The 24,259-nt window shown below is 40.8% G+C and overlaps 1 protein-coding gene across 4 annotated transcripts in view; it reads right to left on the bottom strand.

Annotated features, from left to right (window-relative positions):
• Smg7 (SMG7 nonsense mediated mRNA decay factor) overlaps nucleotides 1-13,379 on the bottom strand; it is a 66,852-nt gene extending 53,473 nt beyond the window's left edge. For 2 of the 4 annotated variants that reach the window (XM_075988239.1, XM_075988234.1), the window contains exon 1: nucleotides 12,667-12,929. In XM_075988239.1, the coding sequence (XP_075844354.1) occupies nucleotides 12,667-12,695 (29 nt within the window). In that variant the 5' untranslated portion in view covers nucleotides 12,696-12,929. Of the gene's footprint in view, nucleotides 1-12,666 lie in introns of all 4 variants that reach the window. The other 2 variants (XM_075988236.1, XM_075988237.1) reach the window with 2 other exon arrangements.
• Nucleotides 13,380-24,259: the final 10,880 nt, after the last annotated feature.

Below are 24,259 nucleotides of genomic sequence, written 5' to 3' on the forward strand. Positions count from 1 at the left end.
TCTGCTTTTTTCCACAATTATAGGTCCTTGTAATTACACTGGGTCCAGTAGATAATGGCACTTTAAAGTCTGCCAGTTAGCTATGCAAATTCAAATAAATCTTTAGTTTCCTCTCAACAAGTAACAAAGAGTAAGATATTCACAGGGTTTTGTTTTTGTTTTGAGACAGGGTTTCTCTGTGGCTTTGGAGCCTGTCCTGGAACTAGCTCTTGTAGACCAGGCTGGCCTAGAATATTCACAGGTTTTAAAGATTAGAAAATAAACTGGGCGGTGGTGGCGCACACCTTTAATCCCAGCATTTGGGAGGCAGAGGCAGGTGGATCTCTCTGAGTTCGAGGCCAGCCTGGTTTACAATAGCTAGTTCCAGGACAGGCTCAAAAGCTACAGAGAAACCCTGTCTTGAAAAACAAACAAAGATTATAATAAAAATACATCGACACTGAAAATAGGCTCTTTGCCCATCTAAAACTTTGGACTTTACACGAGAAGTCCAGTTTTTCATTAAATTCTTCTAGTAACCTACCATGATCACTAGCAGCAAAATTAAAGCTAGGGAGACTTACGGTTATGCTGTTAGTATGTAAGGTCAGGGACCTGAACTCAGAACAACCCAAATACAAATTAAGGCGGTCTTAATTCAAAGACCTTTTTAGTCATTTTTTAAAATCATGCTCCTGTTCTAAGAAGCAAAAACAATACAAGACAAAACAAACTCCTGTGTACAAATTTAGTCAAATTATTTTTAAATTAGAAAATAAATATGTTGGTTTCTTTTCCTATCCGTTTGTAAGCCAGAATTTATAACGAATATGCCTCCTCATTTGAATTGTTTCTCAAAATGCTGTTTTTTTTTCATTAAAGAACAACTGGTCAGAAAAACAAATGGCATTTTTATTATAGTTATTTAAATTTGAGAAATATAATCTCATAGAATTATATATTAAGCCAGGTGGTGATGACACATACCTTTAATCCCAGCACTCAAGAGGCAGAGACAGGTGGACGGATCTCTGTGATTGAGGCCAGCCTGGTCTACAAAGCAAGTTCCAGGACAACCAGCACTGTTACCCAGAGAAATTCTGTCTCAAAAAACCAAAAAAGAAAAAATGGAAAAAAAGACCAAACTTTTTCATTCAATTTCACTATATATGTATCATTGCTGTACAGTATATCAAAGAAAATGCAGCTAGGTGATAACCTAATAAGAAATGAAATCATTTATGACCTAAGAAGCATTAGTAGAATATAATATACAGCATTATGACTGACGATAGCCTTGAAATACTGTCTTGAGAAGAGAAAGAGAAAAAAAGACTACAACTTCTGAAGTCTGTAAACATTGGGCTTGGGGAAACTGATGCACTAATATGGCAGTTATGTTTAGAAGGCAGCTGCTTGTTCATTCCCAGCCACCCAGACTCCCAAAATAACCACACAGAAACTATTATTTACAATACTGTTTGGCCAATAGCTTATGTGTATTACTGGCTAACTCTTATATCCTAAACTAAGCCATCTCTGTTAATCTGTTTATCACCACAAGGCTGTGGCTTACCGGATAAAGTTCTGTTGTTTGTCTCTGGCGAGGCTACATGGCTTTTCCCTGACCCCGCCTTCTTTCTTCCAGCATTTAGTTTAGTTTTCCCTGCCTAGCTCTACTCTACCCTACCACAGGCCTAAGATAGTTTCTTTATTAACCAATGGTATTCACAGTCTACAGAGGGGAATCCCACATCACCTCCCCCTTTTCTGTTTAAATACGAAGAAAAGTTTTTAACTTTAACATAGAAAAATTACATAGAACAAAACAGGTACCAAGCAAGAAATACAGTTATAAAATTTATATCTATTTTATCTTTTATTATATCTAAGGAAAACTGTAACTATTCTTCAACTCCATCAAAGACTTCAGAAGGATATAATATTACCTCAGTAAACAGCAAGTGCATGGTAAGCAACTTTCAATACTCTAGAATTGACAGAGCTATCTCACTGCCTGGACAGTCACCCAAAGTTCTTCTGTATCTTTGGAGCATCTATTTTTAGCCTACAGGCCTATAGTATCCAGCAGACTTTTCCATAAAGCATAAATTTTCTTTTTGGTTTTTTTGAGACAGGTTTTCCCTGTGTAACAGCCCTAGCTGTCCTGGAACTAGCTCTTGTAGACCAGGCTGGCCTCAAACTCATAGGGATTAAAGGTGTGCGCCACCACTGCCTAGCCAAACCAGGAAATTTCAAAGACAGTTCCACCTATTTTGGCAGTTTGTCAGTTACTTTCTTCTGTGTCCTGCAGAATGTCTGGCAGTCTCTTTCATGAAGCAGGAACCTCGAAGGATCGTCTCATCTTGAGGCAAGTTCAGCAGTCATTTCTCTGTGGGTCCTGCATGTCCAGTTCACACAGCATAGCATCAAGCAGCCCAGGCAAGATCAGTTTCTTGTCCAAATGATTAACAAACTCCAGAAGGAGTCTCTTCAATGCCTATCATCCTCTTGACATAGCTTGGTGCTGCCAGGAACAGATGTGTCTCACTGTCCTGTAAAGTTGTAAGTTCTTAAACATCTTAAATGCCATATTCTGAAGGTCTCTGAAAGATTTGAAGAATGCCTACCTATCTCTATATATCTAGAAAACCTAACTAACATGCCTACAAGTTTGACTATTATAGATGACTATCTATTAGCCTCTATTTCTTAATTATACATTACATTTTTAAATGAGCTGGACAAACACAATACCTGAATCAAGATCACAAATACATATACACAGCAAAACAAAACTGACCTTAAATTTGTATCAACAAACCAAGATCCATACCAATGCAAATTATTGATATATATAGCACGGCTATTTAAATACAACAGACTTTTAGGCTGGGTGGTGGTGGCACACGCCTTTAATCCCAGCACTCAGGAGGCAGAGGCAAGTGGATCTCTGGGCGTTCGAAGCGAGCCTAGTCTACAGAGCTAGTTCCAAGACAGGCACCAAAGCTACCGAGAAACCCTGTCTTGAAAAACAAAAACAAAACAAAACTCTTACAAGGTAGATAGCAACAAAACAAATGCCATGGGAACTGTAATAAGGAGCTAAGGTGTAGTTCGGTGGCTGAGCACTTGCCCAGAATGCATGAACCTCTAGGGTTCCATCCCCAGCAAGGGGTGGGAAATAGGCACAGATGAGAAAAAAACTCAGAAGTCCATTATCAAAGATTCTACAAAGTATTTTTTCTTATAGCATACCTGCATTAAAGCCAATGAGGCTTCACTTGTCAGTAACTAAAGAACCGAGGCATATCATCTTTCCCCCAATGATACAGAATTCCTGCTGCTCCCTATCTGCTTATCACAGGAATAAGATAAATCCTGCAATACAAATTTGCTTTCAGAATTACACAAACTTGCTAAAGCTTTTGGTATAATTTAATAATTATTATTAATAATTTAAGTGTTCCAAATAACTAGTAAAGCGTAGTTGAGACTGCTTACTAAAAGGAAGAGAAAACTCAAGTCTCATATGTCCCAAAGAACTACTGCATAAGAACTGACTTCTCTTCAATTCCTTTCCCTTTAACTTTTAACTTGGTTACTTCTGCTACTGTTTTAAAAACTATGCTCAGGCTGCACAGTGGCACATGCCTCTAGTACATGAGACCTCTGAAGCAGAAGGATCACTTGAGCTCAGAGTTGGAGATCACTCTAAGCAATGTATCACAACCCTGTTTCAAGAATGCTACCACCAGAGGCTAAAGAGGCAGCTCAGTAGTTAAGAGCACCGACTGATCTTCCAGAGGACCCGAGTTTGATTCCCAGCACCTATGTGTGTTCACAACCATATATAATTACAGTTCAGAGGATCCAATGCCTTATTCTGGCCTGCGTAAGAAGCACTGCATGCATGTAATACACAGATCCCCAAAATGGTGCTGGGAAGCTTTCACTGCAACCTGAAGGGGTAAAAGGTTCTACTTGTTGGCCGGGCGGTGGTGGCGCACGCCTTTAATCCCAGCACTCGGGAGGCAGAGGCAGGCGGATCTCTGTGAGTTCGAGACCAGCCTGGTCTACAAGAGCTAGTTCCAGGACAGGCTCCAAAATCAGAGAAACCCTGTCTCGAAAAACCAAAAAAAAAAAAAAAAAGGTTCTACTTGTCTATGTATACTCTTGCCTACTGTAAAATACATATGACGAGGTGTGGAGACCCTAGTCTGCAACCCCAGAACTCAAGAGGCTAAGGCAGGAGTGCAGTGGGTTGATGGGTGCATGAATGGGATGGATGGTTAAGACATATTCTCTACCAAAATCTAGCTAGAATGATTAACATTAATGTGAAAACAGGAAGAAAAAAAAAGGGAACTACAAGTACCAAAAAAGAAGAAATAGTTTGGATCCAAAGAAAACAGAAATCAACAGAATAAAAAAGGAAGTCATTTAAAAAGTCAAGTATAACTAGGCCAGTGGAGGATAGAACTTCCTGTAGTTTTAATCTGAAATAAATATGGCATGTTCAGAGACAAGGAGCAAATCATTTGAATTGTTTTGTTTTTAATGCCACTGATGGAAGTAGATGAGTTATTTTATGAGGTCAACAATGTCAGATTAAGGAGTATAATTAAGGGAAAGCCATATAAAGTATTTTTTCAAGAATATTAATTTGGAATAAATGCAAAATATGTATTTGTAGTGGGACAGATGGTGTGGAGTCTAAAGAAAAAACACAGAATTTAGTGTGAAGGAGAACCAGAATTTGTTACACTAAGCCACCTCTTCCTATTCACATTCCATTTTCCCAACAACACAGTAATGAGCAGTATTTAAAGCCCAGTCAGCACTTCTTGTGATCTGGGAACAACTGCAGACAAGGTACCAGTTGGAAGGCCATTTCCACAGTAGGAGTAAAACACTGACAGAACAAGTAAGGAGAAAGGAAAGACAAGAGGAAAGCAACATTTCCAGAGTGGTAAAGAACTACAACTCAAAGATGACTGCAAGTTTGAACCTCGGTGGGTGGAAGGAGGGACAGAATCACAAGGAGCAACTCCAATGAGGAAAATAAGAACGCTTAAAGAATTGTATGGGAAGAAGGGAATTATATAAAGCTTATTTATTTACTTATAAGACAAGGCCTCATGTATCCCAAGCTGGTTTCAAACTTACACTACTGTGGAAAGAGTTTACTCTTACGTGTTGAGTTTAATATTACAGTTGATGGAGCGCTTTAACTGTCAATCTGACACAATCTATACAGTCACCTGGGAAGAGAGCTGGTCTGTAGGTGACCTCTTAACTACATTAACTCATGTAGGAAGACCCAGTCCATCACGGACAGCACTGTTCTCTAGGTAGGGGTTACTGAACTATGTAAGAGTGGAAAAAATGAGTTGAGCACAAGCAAGCAAGCAAGCATTTATGCATTCATTTCTCTTCCATCTTGACTGTGGATATGATGTGACTAGTTGTTTCAAGTTCCTGCTGCCTTGACTTCCCCACAAATAATGGACTGTAATACAGAACTGTGAACTAAAATAAATCCCTTTCCCCCTAAGTTGCCTTTTACAGGGTATTGTATTACAGCAGTAGAAATGAACTAAAGACAGACAGTAAGACTTCTCAAAGACAAATGCCCAGAAGGCAGAGGCACAGAAGTCAGCACTACAAGCTAACTTTTAGATTGTGTATATACCTAAAACATCTAATACTTACTATGGACCAGAACCATTCTAAGCACCTTATGCTTTAATACTCTGCATCAGACAAATTATTACTTCTAGTTCACAAATTAAAAAAAAAGAGAAATGAAGCACTCATGTACCTCCAGTAACTTTAAACTTGCCAGGAGAAAGCTGTGACAGTGCTCTACATATAATATTGAGTAACTACCAGTAGAGCAAAACTCAAATTTTAAAAAAACCAAACTGAAATATTTACATGTGTCTATAAGTAGGAACACGGTAGCTAGCTTAGTACTACCTAAGGGAAAACTGATGACAAAGCTTAAGAAATAATACATTACTTAGAGGAAAAGGAACCCATGCTAAGTCTACAATTTAGAACTACAGCATCTTCCAAAGGCACAAGAGCTAAATGCTTAGTCCCTGCCTGGATTGGTACTATTGGGAGATTATGGAATTCTCAGGAGTCTCATAGGAGGCTTGAGGTCACTGAGCACATGAGTACTCTAAATGGAGACGGGGAATGAGTCCCTTGTTCTGTTTCCCAGTCACCATAACATGAATACACACTCACGACATACCTGCTGCCTCACCACAGGCCAAAACTCAACAAGGCTAACTGGCCATGGGTAGAAACCTCCAGAAACTCAGCTAAGTTTGTTCTCTCAGTAAGGTGATTATGTCAGTATGTTATAATGATGTAAAACTGACTAACATACTATGCATATATATTCTTTAAATCAGTATTTTCAACTGGCAGAGAATTTACACTCCAGGCAACAGCTTACAATGCATGGTGACATTTTTGGTTGTCACAGAAAAGAAATTGGGGGAGAATGATATTGGCATCTGATGGAGGCTAGGCTGCTAACGGCCCAAAGTGCAAAAGACAAACTATGTCCATATGAAGAATATTTAGCCCACTATATCAACCAAGTGCCAAGCTTTGCAAAAATCCCTTTCAAAAATGAAACAAACAAGAAAAACCAGACAAGCAGAATTGATGCTTAGTGTGTCTTGAGATCTCTAAAGCTTTTCTTCAGAGTCACCTCTTCTTTCTGCCTAAAAACTGGGCTGCAAGCAACTTCCCTGAGCAGATCCACTGCATTTTAACCAGCAAGGAGTTAGTTACAAGTTCTCACTATGTGACGTGTTTGCCAAATCACTTATTTCCCTGTAACTGACAATTAGCTCTTCTTAATTCCGACCTCCTAGGCCCTTTGCTAAGCTACAGCAATAAAATATACCTTTATGGCAAACTTCAATGACAGTTGTGATACCCACCCACCAGTAACATGCAAATGAACAACCCTCTTTCTGCAAGACATCTATCTGCTCATCTTTAAACAAGATGATCAGTTAAACTAATCCATTTAGACTTTCAGGCATGAATTCACACAACTAATAAAAACTTAAAAGTCTAGTCAGGGTTAGAGATGTAGCTGAAGACTCAAATAAGATAGTGAAGCACAAACTAGTCCTTTTCCAGTGTGAACCATTCCCCACCCCAAGTGCCTCATGAGAAACTGGCTATACGAGCGGGTTCAGATCTTACTCTAACCTATCCATAAAAACATCAACAAAAAGCTCAGTCAGTGATTGCTTCCTCTACCATAAAGACAGATGACAGTAGCTGTGAGAACGCAAAGAAGGAACATAGCTAAGACAGGAAGTATACATTTTTAATTCAACTGAAACCACAAAGGAAGCAGAAATTAACCAAGATAATTCAGCCATTCAATACTGAAGCAGGCAATATACTGTTAACATTATTATAACAAAAACTTCTAAGCCTCTAGTTTAAAAAAAATTGCCATATTTGGTCAACCAGCCATGTTTGACTGATTTTCTGGAATTGAGGCTACTTCACATCTTAGAAAGGCTGAGAGTGGTGGGAAGGGGTGAGGAAACAATAGACCAGGCTCAGCACTGCCAGACTGTTCTAGAAAGAAGAGCCCACTCCACTTAATTATCTATTTCTCCTAATACTCTATCCTCCCTGCTCCTCTCACCAAGCTAAGATTATGCTTGCTACTTTATCTAGCCTCAGTCAAGGTTTACCATAAGGTATTTTATCTTACAACAATAGAGAAATATTTTCCTTCCAATTCAAATGACAATCATTTTGCTGTTGCCTCGAAAAACAATTAATTCTTTGGCTGCTGCTTCATTTCTGGCTCCAAAGTTTCTAACATGGAATATGACATTACATGTCCTTTCAATAGAGGCATTTCAAGGAGCATTTATGGACCATTTCTGTAAAGGAGTCTAACACCAGAGAATCAACTCCAAGTTGATTTTCACTGAAACACCCACAGCATAGAAGAACATTTAAGACAAAGAACGAAGAAAGCAAAGTAGGAAGGTATACAAAATAGAAATAGTACCTCTCACAATGGCAGCAGATGTTATTTGGTAACACCTCTTGACACCTTTTATAATAAGATTTGACTTGTTTGACTAGTACTGTCTATGTCTATGATTACTCCTCTTTCTCATATTTCAGAACTTCAATGTCTTCTCTGTCATGTATTTTAAAGCCTGCTTCCTTCATCCCCATTTTTCTGTGTGTCCTGGCTAGTTTGTCAACTTGATACACATTAAAGTTGCCTGGGAAGATGCCCTCAAGTGGGAAAGTGTCTCCATCAGATTGCCTGTAGGACAGTCCGGGGGGGGGGGGGCGTTTTCTGGACCAATTGATGTGGGAGGGCTCAGCAAATTGGTGGTGATGACACTCCTGTACAGATGGTCCTCATGGTATAAGAAAGCAGGCTGAGCAAGCCAGTAAACAGCACTCCTCTCCATCACTTCTTCCAAAGTTCCTGCCTTGATTTCCCTGAATGATGGCAGACTATAAAGTGTAAGATGAAATAAACCCTTTTCTCCCCAACCCGCTTTTTCATCATGGCTTTTTAATCACATAAATAGAAACCCAAGTCAGTGCCTTTGGTCTATTAATTTCCACTCTTTCAAAAAAGTCATTCTTCTAATGTATATTATGCCTTACTTAAATCTCATCTATGGCCTATCCTCACCCTCCTGCCCCCAACAGAAAAACTATATTCAACCCACTCTTTCACACAACAGAAGTGTCAAAATCTTTTTTAAAATCTTTCATTTTGTCAAAAATCAAGAGAAAACACCTGACTTCAACTTTGATTTGGGTAATATACTCCCAATGTTTCCTACCTAGAATATTCATTTTAAGGACATTTTTTAATTTACAAAAATTAAGTCTATTCAACACCCATTTGAGCAGGAGTCAGGCCAGCCTACTGCTGGGGACGAAAGGATAATGCTGAGAGAAATGCGCAGTCTTTTCTTGTTCACAGTACCATCTCTTTCCTCTACACAGGTTTTCTTTTCATCTCTGCTATTTCTTTAACTTGAGGTGAATTCAGTTCCCTTAATGCTAAGTTCACTCTTTCTTGTTCTTACAGAGACGTCTTACTTCATAATCTATTTTTCTCACTCTTTGAAATGGCCACCTTTCCTACATTTCAACTACCCCACCATTTCAATGCTAGACACCCCAGCTCACTTACTCTAACAAATTAAAATTAAAATTCAGCTAAGTGGAAACAAATTTCCATGCTACACAAGGGAAAATCTGCAGCTATGCAGTCTAAAAACTGTTCAGTCACGGTCTTCTCCCACTGACAAGGCGGGCAACAAAACTCTTCCTAAAGTCAAGGTCAGAAGCTGCCTCCCCTAAGTTACTATAAAACAGCTGTTCTGAGGGCTGGAGAGATGGCTCAGCAGTTAAGAGCACTGGCTTTTCTTCCAGAGGTCCCAGTTCAGATTCCCAGCATCCACACAGCTATTCATAACCATCTGTAACCCCAGTTCCAAAGAATCTGACACCCTCTTCTGGGCTTCACAGGCACTGCATATCAATGCAGGCAAAACACCCATATATATATAATAAAAATAAATCTACTAAATTGGAAAAAAAACACTTTTATTTTCAAAGGAACTCAACATAATGCTTCTTTGGAGATACCCTCCAGTCTCCCTTTAGCAGTCTTTTTCTTTTCTTTTTTTTCTTCAACACAGGGTTTCTGGAACTAGCTTTGTAGAACAGGCTACCCTTGAACTCACAGAGACCCACCTGCCTCTATTTCCTGAGTGCTAGGATTAAAGGCATGTGCTACCACCACCCAGACCCTCAGAAGTCTTTAAATGAAATCCAGAGGGTAACTGAAGCTAATACAAATCTTTATTACTGGCCAGCTTCCTCCTATGTGTACTGCTAAGTATCAGACTTGTAACTTGATTTCTTTACGTAGGACAGATCCACAAAAGTAAAACTGGCTCTGAGAAATCTAGAGCCCAGGCCGCCCTCTTTTTGTCTGGCAATTGCAGCTGGAAATGTATCAGTCATTTAAACTCTGTTCATTCTGTTTTCTCTATTCTCGAGCTAAATTCACACAAAGCTGTCACTGGTTCCATACCTAAAGATAATCCTTCCTTCCATGCTGATTTATAAAATAAAAGAAACATAACTACAGAAGCTTCTCAAAGTCAGCTTTCTTTGCATTAAAAGTATCAGCAGTTTCCCAATTTATCTGCCATCACACCCTCTGACTGCCAAGACTTTATTTTAACCCTTAAACATGCACTATTTTATGACACAGTAATTTTCCCAAAGCATAGCTATGAACATATAGATTGCCTCTAAACAAGTCATCTCAGATTTCTTTCTTTGAGACAGGGGTTCATGAAATGCAGGATGCCTTGACCTTGCCAAACTGTGGATGACCTTGAACTTTTGAAGGTCCCACTTAAAGAATGCCAGGATCACAGACTGGCTACATCACACCCAGTTTTATGTAGTGCTTGTTAACTGAGTATTCTACAAATGAAGCTTTATCCCAAACCCCTCATCACAAATTTTCTAATGTTTACCCATTTTATCTATAAAGGTAATAAAATTCAAGGCCCTTTTAGGTTACAGAATACGTTCTCCTTAACTACTGTGTTTATATAAAATTCATGGTCTTTTTTATTTTTCTTTCTAGCACTTCAAAGGACCCATTAGTGTACTTATCTGTTCATGTTTACTGATTTTCTATCAAGATAAATTTGTCCATGTTCACCAGTGGAACCTCAGCTCCCACACCGTAGAAAGCCACCAATAGATACTTGGGGAAAGAATGAGCATAGACAAGCAGCACAGAAAGCTGGCCTGAAGCTGACGAAGAGCATGGGAATGTTTTCACACACCAGATATATGATCCTCAATATCTAAACTCCTGTGGACTCACTTCGAGGCCTTAGAGTTTAAGTGTTCTTTTCTTTTAAAGCCCAGCAAACTCATAAGCTCTGTAAGAGGGTGGAGTTCTTACTTTCTATTCTTAGCAGTTGGTACAATGCCTTCCATACAGGTGATCAACCAAACAACTGATGAATCATAAGCATACAAATGAGCAAATGAACAAAGGAAGCCTTTCCTGATTCCCCCAGTTGCTCGGGTCATCTCCTGCCTTGGGACTCATCAACATGGCACTCTTTGTAGTGATGACTACACCAGTCTGTGCTGTGCACTTACTTGCCTCCTGGATATTAGGCTGCAAATTCCTTCAGATTAAGAACTGCCCTGGTAGTTTCTATTTCTGACTACAGCACCTATAGCCATAATTTAAAGTTTCCTTAATACAATAAGTAACAAGGGTGCAGAGAAGAAAAAAGGATGTCAATTTACAGTATCAGGCGTACACGCTGTGCTAAACTCTGGAATTCATGCATCAAAGCTTCATGGGTGCCACTCTCCTCTCCAGTATAAATGAATAACTACTTTCAAGGACAGAACAGTCACCTCGTGTATCACCTAACAACATACCTTCTCTTGCAATATAAGTATATGTGGGTCCACCCTCACACATCGATCTTTCACTTCGCTAATATCTAAACAGTTAAATTAAGTTCATCGCTCAGTTATCTACCCATTCGACTCCCTTCTCCACAAGGTATGAAATCACTCTTTAAAAAGCATCTTCCCATGACATGCCTTTTTAAAAGTTGTTCCTGAAAGACCAGTTTTTAGGTTCCTAAGTCTTCACAAGTCTGCAATTAACCTTATTTTCCTGTGCCATCAAGGCTTCATTTTCCCCTCTAGCTTCCTCCAAGCTTTTATTCAGAATCCATGAAACCATTCTGTGTAACAGCTGCTGTCTTTCCATTCAAAATGTTCTCGACGTCAGGTAGTGTCAATGCATGTGCCTTCTGTAAGCGTGCATCAATCAATCCCTCACCCCAGACACCGACACACAGGCACACCAACACCCATGCGTCACTCTATCTCCAACATACAAGTTCCCTACATCGCACTTAATGATGCACACAGAATGGTATCTTCCAACTACAGTTTCTTCTGAGAATATAACCTTGTTCATAGCACCTCCCTCTTCCCTCATTTCCCCCATCCATTCTCTCCTTTTCGGGCTCCCCCTACCCCTCCACCTAACCACAGAAGGCATTATTTCTAGTACTCCCAACCCACGAGAAAAGGAACAAGCTCCGGTTCCCTGCGGTTCCTCCCCTTCCTCTAATTTGCCCTCCAGTTCGTGCCCTCCCAACCCCCCAGGTGTGCTGACTTCCAGCCTCTACTCTAGGCACCCATCGCTCCAGCCCACACTCCATGCTTCCCCTGGTGTGGGGAGCAGACCCCTCCACACCCACCTCCAGTCCTGGTCGCTGCCCGCTCCCGGGGTGCTTCTCCCCGCCCTGGCCCTCAGGATGGGACCACAGGCGCGCGCACACACGTTCTCTTTCACGTTTCCCCAACCTCCCTCCGATCACCGCCAGGCTTCGCGGGACCTCAGCTCGGCGGCCCGGGGATCAGGCAGCCATGTGTATGCCCACCCCCTCCCGGAGCTGCCCGCGCCCCCAGGCCCGGGGACAGGAGGACGCTGCAACTCCCCCACCACCTCGGAGTCCGCTGTGCCTGGCCCCCAAGCCTCCTCCCGTACCCACAACACCTCGGCCGGGCTTCGGCACTCACCGGAGATACTGCGCGCTCTGCAGGCTCATCCTCCGCCGCCGCGTCTCTCCGCGAAGCCTCCGTGGGTCTCTCAGGCTCCTCGGAGCGGCCCCGCAGCCCCGCGGGTGCTGGCGGCCGCCGCCATCTTCCTCTCCTCCGACTCCTCCTCGCTCGGCGCGGGGTGGGGGGGGGGGAGAGTGAGTGAGGCGAGGGGGAGGGAGTAGGGAAAGCTGCTCTAGCTGCGGCTCCGGCCTGTGGGACACAGGGACGCTCCGGCTAGGGAGGGGGAAGAGGAGGGAGAAGGGAAGGGGGCGGGGGAAGAGGAGGGAGAACCAGAGGAAGGAAGTCGGATTCGCTCTCGCGAGACTTTAGCAGTGCCGGTCCCTCAGGGTGATTTCCGCTTCTCTATACCGCTCCCTTTTGGGGTCAGCAAGTTGTGTGGCGACTGCGCGCCCGCTGAGGGGGTTGGTGGCGGCGCTCGGCGGCTTCCTAATGGTCCGCGCCTCTCCCCCCGTGCGAGGGGGCCACCCCACGCTCCCCGCGAACATCGAGCCCGAATCCGCCGGGAGTCACACTCAAAGCCTTCCTCCCCTCAGCCCGCCCACTTCTCGCTTCCTTTTTTCCACTCCTCCACTTTTCCCCACCGGAAACGCCACCCCTTCCTCCTACAGTTCCGCCCGCCAATTCCTTGACTCTTGTCTTCCCTCGCGCGCCCAAGAGTGACGCAAAAGGCCCCTCTCTCCTCAGCTGCCCCTCCCCATGCACGCTGGGAGAGTGTTGGGGGGGGGGGATAGGGCGGAGCCCAGGGAGAAATAGAAAGGAGACCAATCGCTTTGGGCTGGCCGCTGCCATGGAAACTGGAGGCTGTGGTTGTATTGTCATAGTAACCGCTGTGTGTAGACAGGGTGACCCTCCCCTAGAGGAACGGGTTCCCGGGAAACCGCCCAGGATTCCCCGCTTGGATTCCCTGCCCTCTAAAGGTTGGGAATCGAGATAGTCACCAGACAGTGAAATCCATTTCCTCCTCCCTCACCCCACCTCCCAGCAAAAATTGCGGGGATACCCCTTCCAAGGCATTCGCCGAGGGTATTTCCACCCTTCCGCGGGTGGAATCCACCTCCATAGCCTCCATAGTTTCCTCTTAGAGCCCGGTGAGGAGTCGGCCGGGCCTGAGAAGAAAACCCGGGGTCTGAAGGTGGCGGGTGGTGGGTTGGAGCGGGAAAGCCACGGTGATACAGCAGCGCCAGGCTGCGGGGACCTGGAAGGAGTTTTCCCCACAACTGCCTGAAGCCGACAGACGGGGGTCCCTAAGGGAGGAGAACTGCACACTGCAACCGTGATGCCGCTCCGGCAGGCAGTCGGGAATGTTCGACTTTTCCTAATGGATCTAGTTGCTACTCCATGACCTGCGAGCCCTCCCGGCAGAGCTGCTGAGAGCTGAGGTGATCGGGAAGGTTGACTACTGCCATTCCTTTCAGAGGCACCCAGTGGGGATCACGCTTCATCATCGAAGACTTACCTTCAAAATCCGCAATGTTTTCGAACTTGCCACTTTTTTAATTAGGAAAAAAAATTGTATGAAAAGAAGTACCTGGATTTATCAGCATGAGGAAGTCTACGAAAATAAATTTCCATTTTGAGAAAAAACATTTTCGCGTATATGTATTTTTGTGTCAAGTTTAGGGATAAAACAATGACTCCCAATGACGTAGAGTCTATCACGGAGGAAGTCATTCTGATGGAGTGAAGTAATTATTGGCATTTTACAAATTTTATTTTCAATTCATATTGAAAAGTTATGTAAGCAGCTATTCCAAAATGATTTAGAGTTATGTAAGGTCATAAAATCCCCCAGGAATATGGTCTTCATTATATAGTTCAAATCAGTATTTCAATGGGATCTTGGTTTTGGTTTGGGTCCCTGATTTCTTCTGGTTTTTCATGCTACCTAAACAAACGCTTTCCAGATCCTTCCCTGAATCCAATGCCTATTAGAAACTAGGACGGTGTTTATTTGGAACACGTCTGAGTTCTCAGAAAACGAAAGTACAGCCCACTTGGAAATAAATCTCAAGGACAGATTGTCATTAACGAAATAGAAAGTGAACTATGCCCCCTCATGCTGTAAGCAAGCGCCAAGTGTGATGCGCTGTGGCGCTGTGACGTGCGGTGATTGCAGAAGTACAATGGGCCCAATCTTCCACCAGCACCAACGCGCCGCCCACTCACGGGAAAGAGAGCCACCTAGTGAGAAACTGTTCACATCTCCGGTGCGTAGAATTCTACTTTTCTTATCTCTGAGTGTCAACGAATGGAAGTTACTACTATATACACTCAAATAGTCATTTTTTTAAAAGTTAGTGTACAGAGTGATGGCTTCCATTATGGCATTTTTTACGAATATGTCGTATTTTTATTCACCCCCACCCCACTGCGTTTCTCCACATTCCTTTCCTCTCCCTCTTACTGATGCCCTCCCCCACTTAGTCCTCCCTTCTGCCTTTCTTGTGGTTTGAATTCCATCCTCTCCCCGGACTTCCCTCCTTCAAGACCTTTCTTCCCCTCTCATGGTCCTCTTTGAACTTTCATGACACATACACAATTTAAATCTAGATGCTGTGTATGATAGAAAATGTAGTGTTTTTCTTTTATAGTCTTATTTTTTTAATGTTTGATCCCCAGTTCCTTGCCTTTTCCAAAAAAAATTTTAATACACTAATTTCATTTTTATGACTGAAAAATCCATTGTGTATATATGTAACTTTTTTTTCATCTGTTGGTGAATATATAAGCTGGTTCCATTGTTTAGCTGTAGGGAATAGTGCAGCCATAAGCATGGATGTGCCAGTATCACTGTGGTATATTGACTTAGAGTCCTTAGGGTCTATACCCACGAGTGGTAGAGCTATCACATGGCAGTTCTATTTTTAGCTTCTTGGGGGACTTCCACAGAACCTTTCCCAGCTTACGTTACCACTATTGTTTATAAGAATTCCTTTCCCTGCCACATCCTCACCAGCATCTGTGGTGATTGCTTTTCTTAATGACAACCATTTTTAAAGGTGAGATAGAATCTCAAGGCAGTTTTAATTTGCATTTCCCTGATGGCTGAAAATGTTGAAATTCTCTCAAATATTTATATTTCTTATTTTGAAAACCTTTATTCTCTTGGCCCATTTGCTAAAGATTTGTGCTTTGGTATTTACCTTTTGCATTTCTTTAAATCATTTAGATTGGGGGTTCTCAAACTATGGGTCACAACCCCTTTGGGGGTGAACGACCCTTTCACAGGGGTCACATATCAGGTAGTCTGCATACCAGATATTTACATTACAATTCACAACAGTATCAAACTTGCAGTTAAGAAGCAGCAATGACATAATTTTATGGTTGGGGTCACAACATGGGGAACTATATTAAGGGCTGCAGTGTTAGGAAGGTTGAGAACCAGTGCTAGATACTGATTCGTTTTGTGTGTAGTTAGCAAAGCTTTCCCCATCTGCAGGCGGTCTCTTCACTCTAGTGGCTATTTTCTTTGCTATTGAGAAGCATTTTAAATTTCACATTTGTTAACCCTTGGGATTATACCTTATCAGAGCCCTTTTCAGAAGTCCTTCATCCATGCGTTTAGCTTCAGATGTTTTCCATGTTTTCCTCTAGTTGTTTGAAGTTTTAGGTCTTAGAATACCATAGGTCCATTTTTTTTTTTTGCACAGTAGAGAAATACATTTCTAGTTTCATTCTTCTATAGATGGTTCCAGCAGCCTTTTTCCTACGTATAATTTTTGATAGTTTTGTTGCTGTGTAGGTTTGCTTGTAGATCCCTTATTCTGTTCCAGTGGCTTATAATTTTTTGGTTTTTTTTTCTGCCAGCACCACATAATTTTTCTCACTATGCCTCTTTGATGTAATCCAAGGATCACGTACTGTGATACCTCCAGCGTTACTCTTTCTGCTCAAGGCTGGTTTTACTATTTGAGGTCCTTTGTGTGTCCATATGCACTTTAAAATTGCTGTTGTGGTGGTGGTGTTTTGTGAAGAGAGTCATTGGAATTTATTGGGATTGTGTTGACTCTGTAGATTGCTTTTAGTAATATGTCCATTTTCACACTTTTAATTCTGTCAATCCACAATCAGGGGAAGTTTTCTTTAGTGTCTCAAAGTTTTCTTTGTCTAGGTCTTGCAGTTCCTGAGTTGAGTTTTTCCAAGGTATTTTTAAAGCTATTGTGAATTGTAATTTTTATAAGTAAGTTCATTATAAGTAGTACTGATGATTGTGTGAAGATTTTGTTCCCTAATATTTTGCTGAAAATGGGGGCCTAAGAGTTTTCTGGTGGAATCTTTAGGGCCTTTTAAGTATGGCATCATTCCATCTGCAAGTAGAGATCCTTTGATTTTTCCTTTTCTATTTATACATAACTTTTCATCTTTCTCTTGTTTTATTGCTCTATTATATTTTCAAGACTATTCTAAATATTCTGTTTATTTCCTGAAATGTAGTAGTTAGATACTTTCAAGATTTTAACAAAAATGCAATCTCATACCAAATAAAATAATCATCACAACAACCTTTTAATATCCGGGGCTTGTGTCTTTAGTAAATAATAAGCATGTCATATACTTCTGATGCTAACTCTATGAAAATGTTCATATCTTCTCATTTTGGAAACAGAAAATGAGATAAGAAAGATGAATTCTTTATTACTGCTGGCTGATATTTTCAATAAACATTTACTGAGCATTATTATATTGCAGGAACTGTCCAGGTTACCATGGATACCACAGTGAAAAAGGATGATACTTGTCTTAGAATAACTCACCTTCTGGTAGAGACACTGCAGTACAAGAAGTGAGAAGAATGTAAATGCTGGAGGTGGCCATTGAGATAAGAACAAAACGGAAACGGATGCGGTCAGAAACAAACTCTGTATTTATATCAGCTTTTCTAAGGCTTTTATAACGATCTTCGGTACCATTTACAATATGCCTATTAAGTACATAGAAATAATGGTAATATTTATGTCTCACAGAATATAAAACATTGATTCTATCTTTAAAATTATCTTTAAAAATTAATAAAATTGAAAGGAAGATCATTACAAATCTGAAGCCAGCCTGGTTGCCTTAGATAGATCTTTCTATTGCTGGAATGAAACACCATGACCACGTTGAAAAGAGAAAGGTTTGTTTGGCTTACACTTCCACATCATAATCCACCACTGAACAAAGTCAGGACAGGAACTCAAGCAGGGCTGGAACCTAGAGGCAGGAGCTGATGCAGAGGCCATGGACGGGAGCTGCTTCCTGGCTTGCTCACATGGCTTGCTCAGCCTGCTCCCTTATAGCACCTAGGACCTCCAGTCCAGGGATAGCACCACCAAAAATAGGCTAGATCCTTCCCCATCAATCGCTAATTAACAAAATGTCTTACAGCTGGATCTTTTGGAGGCTTTTTTCTCAATTGAAATTCCTTCCTTTCAGATAAGTAACTTGTGTCATGTTGACATAAAACTAGAGAGCACATTATCTACATGAGTTCCAGGAAAGGCAGGGCTATATACAGGGACCCGGTCTAAAAAATTATACAAATGAACAACAGAAACAAAAATCAGCAGATTCAGAAAAAAAAACACTACTTTGAATTTACATATTGATAATGCGCACTTTTTTCTTTTCTTCCTACTGTTTTAATCAATAGCCTTGATCACATTCTCAAAGAATCAGAGAATTATAGAACAATTCTGCAGAATTTTTGCCTAGACCCCTAGTAGATATAAATTACATTAAACTAAATAAAAGTTTAAGAGCAGCTGCCTTATTCCATTAACCCTACCTGATCTTAAAGCGATTCCATTTGTCTTTTGGCCAAGTGATCTCTTGGAAAATTCATAAGCTAACAGACCTAAGTGTGCCATGGCTCTGCTGTCTCAGTGTCTGAACTTCATTTTGCTGAAGACATTGCCCATTACAGGTTTCCTATAAGTTTTAATGCTGATACGTGTGATTTTCTGAGTGTCTAATATACAATACCGGCCCTTAAGAAATGTAAATCAAGATAATATGAGTAACTTAGAGACATTGCAACATAAAAATTACTTGTAATTTAAAAACACTGCCCTAGTTTTTGTCTGTAATAATCATAGAGCTGAGTACACTGTCAAATCTATTGTTATCCAATGCTAGAATATAGATTTTTGTTACCCATGTTTCTGATTGCTGAAAAGAACATGGCGCCAAGACACTGCGAGTCCCTCTTTAGATATGTGAAACCTCAAAAACCTTTATTACTACCAAACAGTCGAGTGCCATTTACCCATATGCACAGAGAAGTGACTTTTCCACCAAACACTAAGAACTTAAGAAGCTAACCTTAGTATTCCTGTTTCATAGGAAAAATCCAGAGCTTCCATAACCCAACAATTAATACATAGCAAGCCTCCTCCCTGTTTTTAATAATAGATATCACACACATTGCATGAGACTTTAACAAGTACTAATGTATTCAAATATTTGGCCTACATATTCTGAATGCTTCCAAATCATATACACACAATTGGGCACTGATATATGCATTTTTACTTTGATGAGTTGAGTTTACCAATTGCACATCCACCTTTACAATACACATGAAGCTGTCTGGTGTTGCTGAGAGCTGATTCGGTCAAATAAGTGACTCATGCTCTTCAAATAGTGAGTTGGAGACAAGCTGACATTTAAACTCAGGCCTGCTTAGATCAGGATCAGCAGCCTTCCTCATCATTCATTCCCTGTAGTCATTTAGCCTGAAAAAGAGTTGCAAAGCTTTATAGTCCAAAGTCCAGGTTGAAATCCTTTGGATTTGGAGCCTGGGGAGATAGCTCAGTGGATAAAGCATTGCCTGGACAAGTATGAGGACCAGAGTTTGGATCCCTGGCAGTAATAATAATAATAATAATAATAATAATAATAATAATAATAATAATAATTGCTTTCTAGAAGCTGGGCAGACATCAAACTCTGTCCTCCACACATGTGCACAGACACATGCATACACAAGCACCTGCACACATCCATTATTCTAGTGTTTGCTGGAGAAAACTTTAATCTCCAAGAATTTTTCATGAGTACCAATAAGCAAATACCTCTAAGAAATTACCATACTAGAACATCTACCACTTTAAAGTATAAAACAGAACCAGGCATGGTTGCATATGACTTTAATTCCAGCTTTGGGAAGCAGTGGCCGGCAGATCTCTGTAAGTTCAAGATGCCAGCCTGGTCTACATGGTGAGTTCCAGGATAGCAGGGCTATAGAGATAGACCCTGTCTCAAAAAAAGTGTAGAGACAGCATGAAGAAGACTAAAAGGAATAGATAAATGCTTATAGAGAATGCGGGAAAGTATTAAAGAATAGAGCAAAAACTTAGCCTCTCATACCCTACTGGCAGAGAGCCTTAGGGTTCATGAAACACTTCAGTATACAAAGTACAAGAAGGCTTCTAAAGGCATCTTCTGATACCAAGCCTGAAAAGAATTCGTTTCTAGTCAATGTCTGTGGTACTACCAAAACTTTTGCTTTCCCTTTTGTCATCTATCCAATAACCAATCTTTTCTATTTTCTTAGTGTAAGGTAGCTACTATTCCCAACACAAAGACTGGCTCTCATTGTCATACTTTTGTTCTTTAAAATCATGGGGAATCATGCATAGATGCACAGGTACAGGCATGCGTCTTTCTCCTCTTCCTGTCATCAGTACTTCAGCATTTCCATTTGTGTTAAAATGTGCTAAATATCACTTTGAAACATAACCACGGCTAAGTACCCAAGCACTCTCCTACTTGTCCTGTTTCCCCAGAGTCTTGATCAGAAAACTTCCAGGTATAGAAACTTGGATAGGTTGTCCCATACTTGTGAAAGATTCTCAGTGTCGTTGGAATAAGACATGAGCTCATTCCAAAACACATTGTCTCCATATGAAGCATTTAAAGAACATTTTTTTTTTTGCATGGCTTAACATCTCCATTGGCTTTCTTTTCGTTTCCCTTACAGCAAGGTTTCCAGTCTTTAGGTGACCTCTGTTCTGGCCCTTTCCTCTAACTCTCCTACCGCCTCATTCTTGAAGCAGAATTATGGGGGACATTGGCAAACAAGGAAACCCGAAGTGGGTTCTCTGAGATGGCTGCTTCTTGCCCCCAGAAGACTCTGTGGGGAGAAAGAAGAGGAAGGCACAGGAGTAGTTTTCCAGGACCAATAGTGGGAAAGGAGAGTCCCTGGGGCTCTGTAAGATACCTAAGCCAGCATCTGTTTAATTGATTTTAGCCATAGGCTTAACCAATCCTGAATGTATAAAGTTGTTTATTTTTCTTTTCTCTATGGTGTGCTCTTCTGTCTTTCTTGGTCTCCAATTCTTTGTTAGCACCAAGGAAGGAACTCCGGTCCTCTAGACAATCCCAGTACAATCTGATCCTGACCACATTGGCTATCATGACTTTGACCTCTTAGATCCTTTGAAAAGAAAAGAGATGCTTTCATTTCAGAGTCTTTGACACAAATTATATCTTCTATTTTGATACCATTTCTCTTCAGACTTCTTTTCTTATACAGGAAAACTCAAGCTGAGCTCTCCTAGAGGAGCCTTAACTGCCTCCCACCCCCCAGCATCAAGGAAGCAGCTACACTATTTATTGTAGGTCGCTGCAGAGCTCTGCCCTTCTACCTGCCAGTCATGTTGGCACTCTGTGTCCAGGTGGGTCACCTTGGGCTGTAGCGCCATAGCACTAGATACTGTTCCTCTGTGCTGACTGCAGTCGTTCTTCTGGCACAGTGACTGGTGTACCCATGTTCAACAAGCACTTCTTAAGTCAGTTAACTTAAAAGATGTTGTAGAAATTTGAGCCATGACTTTTAAGTACATGCTTAAATGTCCTTATCACTTTACTGGGTATGTTTCTAGAGGAAATCCCTAAACGATTAGAAAAGAACTCTACTGGGCCCTCAATCCTTGTGGGTAATCGAAACCCACTCTTACACTTAACAAAGTGAAAATTTTAATTAAATGAAATTTACTTAGGCAGCGAGTAAAGAGAACTCATTTAAAATTCAGGTTATTTCACAGCAGAATTCCATCATTCTGTATAGACAAAAAGCATTGAAATTTTGATTTTTAAATTTAGTAACTTTATTTCTAATTTGGAATTGTCCAAACAGTTCATTAAATAGCAGGAAAAAGATGCACACTTTCTTCTAGAAAACAAGAGGAAAGGCCATCAGCTAGTGAGGAAATAGTGCAGGAAATCGAGGACTAAGATGTAAAGAACTGTAGCGGTGGGGCTCTAGTATGTAATCCCAGTACTGCACTGAAGTAGGAGGGCCACCATATGCTCCAAGCCAGCCTGGGCTATGGACCAAGACCATGTCTCAATAAAAATGAAACAAAAAACAAATAAAGAAATCAAAATAAAGGACCAACAAAATAGTTCAGTGGCTTAAAGCAGATGCTACACTAGCCTGATGGCTTGAGTTTAATACCTGCAGCCTACGTAAAGAGAGAAAGAGAAAACCAGTTCTGCAAAGTTTTCTCTGGCCTCCTGTTCACCAACACACATTATGCATTCACATACACAGTAGTAATGTTTCAATAATATATTTAGTCACAAAGAAAGTTACATCAGGGCCTAGGACAAAAAGTTCAAGAATCTCTGATTTTCACCAGGAAAATGTTAATAACTTCTAGCATTGTTATTTTTCTCCTGTAATGGGATAGAATTAATAAATTGATGTAAGATTCTTGAAAAATCACTTCAGATTTCAAAGCAAATGGGATAATTAAATTTCTGGAGGCAAACTGTCCAATCACAGTGACCGACATATGTAATATCGGAACATCACCAGAACTTGATAGAAGCTCAACAGATGCTGCTACTTTTAGTGTATACACAGATTGTAGAGGAGCTGACATACTCTTGTTTTTACAAAGAACAAACAGGAAACGATGTAGAACTGTACTCAAGGAGGAGATCAGTTGTGTCATATCGCCAAGGATAAACTGCCAAGACAGAAACCAGCTTTCATCTACCGGTGGGGGATGTCTCAGTTCATTAGTTGTTTGTGTGATGAGATGAGAGGAAGAGCTGTCTGAAAGCTAAAGAGCACAAGGAAACTTGACCAGAGCTAACCCAGCTGGCCCTGGCTAGCACATGCATCCCAGCTCTCCCACCGCCTTCTTCATTCCCTCTAGTGTGCTCTCTGAACTTGTGGTTGAGGTGTTTCTGTCATGATCTTCCAAGTCACCCAATTCTTTCATCAATAAGACACATGTAGCACAAATAATAAAAACCCAGACAGAAATTGGGATTCAATCCGAAAACCAGAAAATCACATCAGCCAAGCCTCTAGAAAAGTCTTACCTAAAAGTAAATTAGGTACTTTGAACTCACCAAGATAGGATAGATATGGAGTATTTTCTCTGAATTTGCCAAATGCAAAAGGACTAAACATTGTTGATGTATTTATTGCCTGTATATATTGTATATAGTCATTGTACTTATTGTATATATTTTTCTTATATTATTTATAGCCTTTTTTATTTTAGACAAAATAGGGGAAATGTAGTGGTATATTGTTTGTATTTTATAAATAAATCTTGCTGGAAGACCAGAGACAAAGCTATTTCCACTAGAGGTCAGGCAATAGTGATACTTTTAATCCCAAGATTTGGAAGACAGAGTCAGATGGATCTCTGTGAGTTCAAGCCCATCCTAGGCTACACAAGATCAATGCAGGCTGCTTAGTTTGCCATTGCCCAGCCTTGGTATAGGTAAGACTTCTCCAATGGCTTGACTATTTTGCTTTTCTGGTTTTCAGGTTGAACTCCAATTTCTGTTTCTAGGTTTTTATTATTTGTGCTGCAAACACACACGGTTTTAGTTCTTTAACACATGGCCCTATGGTTGGACCAAGTATATAGGATACAAGTTTTGCAATGGGATGTTTCCCCACTGTACACAGCAGTGTATATTAACTATAGAAAAAAGGAATGCTACCACAGAGGGAGAGTAAGTGGATGTAAGAGTTTAGGATGTAAAGAGAATGTCTGATTGATCAATCCCTGGATAGGAATTTTCTGCTCTTCCAAGACAAATACCTGAGTTTAGCATGTGGTCCATGAAACCTTGTTTACAAAACAAAACTTTAAAACATAACTCTACCTAAACCACAATTTTACTTCTGGGAATCCCAATCTGCTTTTATTCATGGTTCTAGAAACAGGCACCCTCTAATCTAGAACAGCTTTTAAGAGCTCCGGAGCTGTAATGTGATCAATTGGTATTTGTGGACTGAAAATGGAAGTGAGTACAGAGACAGGTGGATGGGTTGAAGGTCAGTCTTTGTCTTATCTGAGCACGTTTTAAGCAGTGAGCCACTGCATTTAGCAACTGTGATTGGCTAAGATTCAGCTACTTGTTGCAAATGTATACCAAGCTTAGCTTTGGGTTAGCATAGGCTAAGGTTGAAGTTCATGAGTCAGGGCTCCTGTATGGAGTCTCTCACAGGCCAAATTTAATTTAGTGTAACAGTACTTACTAAATTTGTGATTACAAATATTTGTCAGATGAAATATAATAACTAATAACC

The sequence above is a fragment of the Microtus pennsylvanicus genome, chromosome 10 (genome assembly GCF_037038515.1).
Source record: "Microtus pennsylvanicus isolate mMicPen1 chromosome 10, mMicPen1.hap1, whole genome shotgun sequence".
Lineage (NCBI taxonomy): Eukaryota > Metazoa > Chordata > Mammalia > Rodentia > Cricetidae > Microtus > Microtus pennsylvanicus.